General features: G+C 42.3%; 1 protein-coding gene across 4 annotated transcripts; it reads left to right on the top strand.

Moving 5' to 3' along the window:
• Positions 1-369: 369 nt before the first annotated feature.
• On the top strand, positions 370-5157 carry LOC134480018 (disks large homolog 5-like). 4 transcript variants are annotated; one of them, NM_001430143.1, is given in 5 exon segments: positions 370-526; positions 1559-1727; positions 2939-3088; positions 3727-3913; positions 4864-5157. In NM_001430143.1, coding segments are annotated over 5 exon segments (648 nt in total). In that variant the 5' UTR covers positions 370-399; the 3' UTR covers positions 4879-5157.
• Positions 5158-6148: the final 991 nt, after the last annotated feature.

Raw genomic sequence — 6148 nt, 5'->3', positions numbered from 1 at the left:
CAGGAATTTTTAATGGCTGATATTGATGAGTAAGGATAATTTGACTTAAGATGAGATATTTTTGGGCAGCATTTAAAGGGAAAAATTCATTAAAATGTATAGGAATAACTCAGGTTTTTATAATCAAGCCTTGACGAAAATTTGGTCTTGCAAGCAGGAGTTGCTCAGTGACTATGCCCTGGGAAGTTCTCCAGGAAAGGGCACCTCAGCTTATTCACTGTACAGGGAGATTATTAGCAGGGAGGCAATGTCTGTTCACCATGACATCAGCGGTCCCTTCTTGGACATTCTATTGTGTCCTAGAGAGTTCTTGGCATCCTCTGTGATGTCACCAGTGTTGTAGTAACCACCAGTGCCCTACTTTTTCTCAGTCCCTGCCTGGCAGATACACAGGAAGACATGTTTTCCCGGCTTCGCAAGAATTTTGGGAGAGTGAATGCTGATTTTGGACAGACTGGAGTGAGGGAATCACGCCTTTCATCAAAAATAAATGATGGACAACTAAAGCTGGCTTGGGGAATGCTGAGAAAGTTCTGTGAATTGTATGCTGAGCTTTCTGTCAGAGGGAGAATAGGCTTATGCTGACCTGTCTAGCAATAGGCCAGAACAACTGGAGTATCTGCAAAGGAATTGAATTTCCATGAAGATCACAATTCCTAAAAGTCAAGGACTTCAGAACATTAGTTTGCCCAACCCAAAGGGAGGACATGGTAAGGCCAATGCTATTATTCTGTGAACTTCTGGCCTTCACTTTTAACGTGCATATGATACATTACATTGATATAATAACATGATCAGGAGACACTGAGTGTCCAACTTTATTGAATTTAGACAGGGCATCAATCTACTTCACACTCATTGCTTCTTTAAATATAGTAGATCTCTGTCTTTACTATCAGGGAGAGAATTATGCTTGTGGCCTTATGTTCTTAGAACTCCTCTGACTTTTTCTAATTGGCAGAGATGGGACATCCTTAGCATTATAAATTAGAGTTTGTGTGTTACAAACATTTTTTTACAGTACTAAAACTATTTGTAGCAGGTAGACCAAGATTCAGCCTGTAACCGATTGGCACTTCTGTGGCATTTGGTGTTTCAGTTAGGGGAATTGATAAGTCCGTTGACCATGACATCCCCCACAATGCTTTTAAATTCCAAATGGTGTGGCCTAGAGTATCAGTGCAGGACATCTGAGTATCTCCAATCACTCAAATCTTTTGGAGGTTGAATTTATCATCTGACTTCTGAAAGTACAGCGGTGAGGGTCCTGAAAGAAAGTTGTACCCTGTTAAGTTGATAACAATCCCGTAGAAGCCATCTCTGTGGTACATGGAGCATGGGTCAGCAGGCATAGGGAACACCCGGCATCTGACATCTCTTGGTCTCTATAGAGTACTGGGAGAGTTGACTTCCACTGAGGAGGTCTCTTAGGCAACAACAAACTCTTTGTGGTGACACTGTGTTCTACACATGTTCTCCTCCTGTTTGGGGCTTGCCATGGTCTATGCACACTCATCAGTTTCCCCAAAAATGTTCACTTGTGTTCTCCTACCTACAGAGGATGGGAGACTGACATCATCCCCTGGCCCTGTGGTAATCAACAAGGAGGCCAACACGGAGAACACAGAAGAGCAGAGACTGATTAGACAGCTGCAGTCAGCTACTGAGGAGAGAAATGAGCTAAGAGATCTCCTGACTTACGTGACAGAGAGATACAGGAACAACAGGTATGCATTGCTCCAAACTGCCTTGTGTCATTCATGGACCTGCAGTGTCACCTACATCTTATTCTATTAAGGTGTTGGGGTCTAGAAAGCTGTGCCTCCCAAAGAACTCGTCCTAAACCTCATTTCTGATATAGAGGAGATCAGAACCTGACCCTTGGTCAGGAGTGAGATGGGAAATGGTCTCATCTGCTGCCTCCAGCTGAAAATCTGAACTTGTGGCCTTAGTGAGGATTCAGGGATAACGTTCCTGGAGCATGAGTTCCCAGTGTGCATTTGGAAAGCCCTTGACAGGTGGTAGCTTTGCAAGGTTCTAGGTGCTGTGAGTTTGGGTGTGTGCTAGGAAGGTGACTGAGTGCTGGACTCTTGTTGCAGTACCTAAGGTGACAGATCCCAAATTGTTCATCTCAATGTTTGACTAGATGGCCAGAGACACAGGGCTTTTCCTTCTTTTTTGTTTACCTCTGAGCCAAGAATGTGGCATCCATTTTTTCTGAATCTGATTGTGTTCTCCGTTTGCATATTTCGCTCCCTTTTTCATTCTTACTGTTTACTTTTCTTTTCCTGTGTGTGTGTCCCAGTTTCTGTGTCTCTGTGTGTACACACCTACATGCATATGCGCAATTTTTATATGTTTATATTTCCCCCCACACTTGGAATCTAGGGGTCTATGTTTTTTCCTGAGTATATTCATGTATAACAATTTCATGGTGATGTGAGTGCTTTGTTTTGGGAGCCCCTCTTTCAACTGCACACTTCTTTGCCAATGTGGTCACATTTGTCTGTATATTTGTGCCATTTGGGCAGATTATAATTTTGTGGCGATTTATGGTCTCAACTCCATAATTGTGTAAATTGTGTGTCTCTACAATATTAATTATTCAGGATGTACAATTCCTGTTGTCAAAACAGGAAAATTGAAATCACAGTTTTCTAGGTCTTGGATGTGGGAGAGCTGTGGCCTAGGCCCTTGTTAGCATAAGTAGCTTGACTGCAGATCCAGCCCTTCTAAGTGAAGAAAGGGAACCTGGGAACCCTTTATCTGGATACTGAGCTTATGGGGTCCTGGGCCCAGAATAACAAGTTTCTGAAGCTGAAGAAGCTCCCAATATGTAGAACTCAGAAATTGTCCTCCCAGGGCTGGGGTACTAGAAGACCCAGCCTGAGTTCATATATTCCTAAACGCAGATGTTCATTGGGTTTTACTCTCCTAGGGCCAGCCGCTACATCAGGTCAAATCCATTTTATGAAAAATTGAAGATAAAGGAGAGGGAGGTCATGTCATTACTGCACAACTTAGAGATGAGGAACATCGAGCATTGTGAGAAATTTCAGGAGCTCCAGAAGGAAATTAACTTCTATCGGTGAGCACTGGTCGTCAGAGAGGCCATTAACTGTGCTTTGCACACAGGTGCCATCCTTTGTTCTGATTGGAGGTCTAGCAGCTCTGGCTCCATGTCTTGTGCTCTTTAAACATCACTGTGCCCTGGGTCTTTTGGACTCAGTTTTTAGGTCCACAGGAGCTTGTTACTCATACCCAGAGTGTCTAGGCATCTTCAGAAGGCTCTAGGTAGACCAGTACTTATTCAGCTCACCAACTGTCTAATAGGCTGAACTGGGCCTCTGGGGTCACACCAGGTTTAACAAAACTCAGTGTGTGGACCAACTGGATAACATGACCTTCCCTTAATTCTACTGACCTCCTTTGAGGGTATTTGCCCACTATTAATTGATGTTGCCCCCATGCATTTTACTTCCATTGATAGATGTATATCCCCTGTTTTTTTGAAGAGACATGGACTCTTATTGGTACTTGGGTCACAGAAACAATTTATTCTTCCCTGAATTGGCTGCTTGATGTTTGTGCAGCAGCCTTATGTGCATAGAGAGGTAGTATATGAAGTTTTCATTGGTATCTGTGTCCAGGGCGAGTTTGTGGGACTTGGGAGTAGGAATAGGAGGAAGAGGCTGCAGGATCTAACTATGCAGAGTGTGTTTCCAGCAACCTGCCCAGCCGGATCCATATGGACAAGATATGTGTGCAGAAGAAGTTGTTCCCATTCAAGAAGACGAGCAAAGCAGAACATCTGGATTGTGCACCACTGCTACAGAAATATTTGGTTGACTTGCACAAGAACGATAAGGATGAACAGGAGAAGAAGAGCAACCTCCAGACCCAGCCACATCTGGTAGGGACAAGCAGCTGTGTCAGCTTAACAACATCTCATTCCATTTGCCAATTTCATACATGTTTGCTTTCCCCTACCACCTTACTAATTTACACTCTCAACAAGCCAACCACCTCATGCAATTGAACTGTTCATTGCTCTGTCTCTGCTCAACTATTCTGGGAAGTCCAGCACTTTTCAGAAACTGAATGACTAACAAGTATGCTTTGCTTGCTCTTTTTGAAGCTGCAGTCTAGAAATGGTGACAGATCTATAACCTATAATAATATTGCATGTCCCTGTGATAGAATGGATGCTATGTAGCGCTTTGAACAAGTTTTGGTCCTGCGATAAATGATACTCTGTGGTTATGTGACCTCCAAGTTGGGAAGTACCTTTCAGGGATAGGAACCAAGTGCAAATGGCAAATTAGTCCTTGTCATTGGCTTTAATCTTGGTAACAGATGACCTTCTCCTTTCATCCTGTAACCCAATGAGGTCTCTTCCCATTGCCCTGTTCTTGGTTTGCACTGATTTAAGTCTGAGGCCCAGATGGGAAGCCCACATTACTGTCAGGGTGATGTAGACTTTGCCCTGCCCACAGACACACCAGCAATGTTATCAGTTAACACATCAATGCTGACGTCCAATAGAGCTGAGGGGGTAGAAGGCAGCAACCTGACAGCTGGCATGCAGGTCCCCCAACACATCAGTTTCTGAATAACTGCCTTCCTCTCCCTGGTCTCAGATAGTGCAAGAGAGCTGGAATGGGACAAAGAGCAGGAAGAGAGCGTCCTGAAGAATAGGTTGCTTTCTCAGGAGTCCCCTGCTGACCCCCATGCTGAATAGTAACAACATATTTTGGATGAATATTCTCCCTCATAGTTAATTTATTCATTGCTAAGAAATGCTAAATTTATCTTTCACTAAGCCAGCCTGACTAATTGAGGTCTTACTCCCTTTCTTTTTAGGATAACACCACTTGAGAGACAACTGGGGACTGCATTGCCATTTTGCCTGCTAGAGGAGAAACAGCAATATAACTGTGCTTCTAAATATTCACTAAGAATACGCTGTTTAGAAATATTTTTTATGATTTTAAATGAAGTTTTCTTTTTGTTATTTCATAGTTATATGTTCTTGTTAACATTTTTCACGTTTGAAAATACTTTTAATATTTATATTAATACTCATTTTAATCCTTTTTTGTTTTAAATTGTATTCCTTATGAATAAAATTTGATTTGTAACTCTTGACTCTTGAAACCATCTTGCTTATTCAAGTGTTCTGTCCCCTCCTGTGCTCTTAGAACTGACAGCTACAGATGGATTCTGCATGGTCCATAGTTCCTGGACTAAATAGTGAATTCAAAGCCACCAAGGGGTACTAAGTGTGATAGTGTTTTTTGTGTGGAAAATGTGTTTTTTTCTTGGATGCACATTTTATGATGTGATAACTGCCATACTTTAACGATGCGGTCAAGTGTTCGGCTAACCTTAGTATGTAATAGTCTATAAGCAAATTCATTATAGATCCTGTGTACCACGTATTGACTAATATACACTCATAGTTGTAGAGCTGCAGAAAAATTGACAACATTTCTACAGGTGTCTAGAAGTAATCCTAATGGAGAATCATGTTCTTCAGCCTTTCCTACAATGAATGTTCCCTAATACCTCCATAGATAATGACCTTCAAATCATGTTGGGAAATAGGTTTTGGTAAATGTTCTTGTCCTAGACCATACATATGCTGTGTTTTTATTGTTGTGGATTAGGCGTAGAATGATCACTGATGTCAATGGGTCTTTTTCTCTACTGTATGTCTGTGGCTTGTCCTGGGTGAATTTCCCTCATAGTCCAAAAGAAGGAATCACATTCCCTGTTGTAGATGATTGTTGGGAACCACGTGCTTCTTCTGAGAGAGCAGTAGATACTCTAACTTGTGAGGCATCACCACAGCTCCTGCCGGTGGGTTTTGTCTTTCTAGGGCATGTGCTCTCTTAGGTGGACAAGATCACCTCCAATTAAACAGAGAGATCTCAGGAAATGTGTATTCACATTTACCTTACTGAGCTGTGCAGGCTCAATGTGTTAGGCTACCAGGAATCCTTACAGGGCCCTCTGTCATTGTGGATTCAGGATGTTCCTCCAGCATCACTTAGTTTCCATATTAGAGCAGATCCTTCACCTAGTATCAGTGATGACCATATCTACTATGCACATTTTATAAAACACAGAATGGAAACTATCTTCC

The sequence above is a fragment of the Rattus norvegicus genome, chromosome 8 (genome assembly GCF_021556685.1).
Source record: "Rattus norvegicus strain SHRSP/BbbUtx chromosome 8, alternate assembly SHRSP_T2T, whole genome shotgun sequence".
Lineage (NCBI taxonomy): Eukaryota > Metazoa > Chordata > Mammalia > Rodentia > Muridae > Rattus > Rattus norvegicus.
The sequence above is the reverse complement of the archived record's forward strand: the minus strand, read 5'-3'. Positions and strand labels throughout refer to the sequence as shown.

What these genes read in the sequence shown, in the direction of transcription:
- LOC134480018 (XM_087560203.1), top strand. Translation starts at nt 641, where the DNA reads ATGAAGATCACAATTCCTAAAAGTCAAGGACTTCAGAACATTAGTTTG. An exon ending in CAACCCAAAGGGAGGACATG is followed by an intron (nt 711 to 1,558) that starts GTAAGGCCAATG and finishes TCCTACCTACAG; the next exon opens with AGGATGGGAGACTGACATCA. An exon ending in AAGGAAATTAACTTCTATCG is followed by an intron (nt 3,089 to 3,726) that starts GTGAGCACTGGT and finishes GTGTGTTTCCAG; the next exon opens with CAACCTGCCCAGCCGGATCC.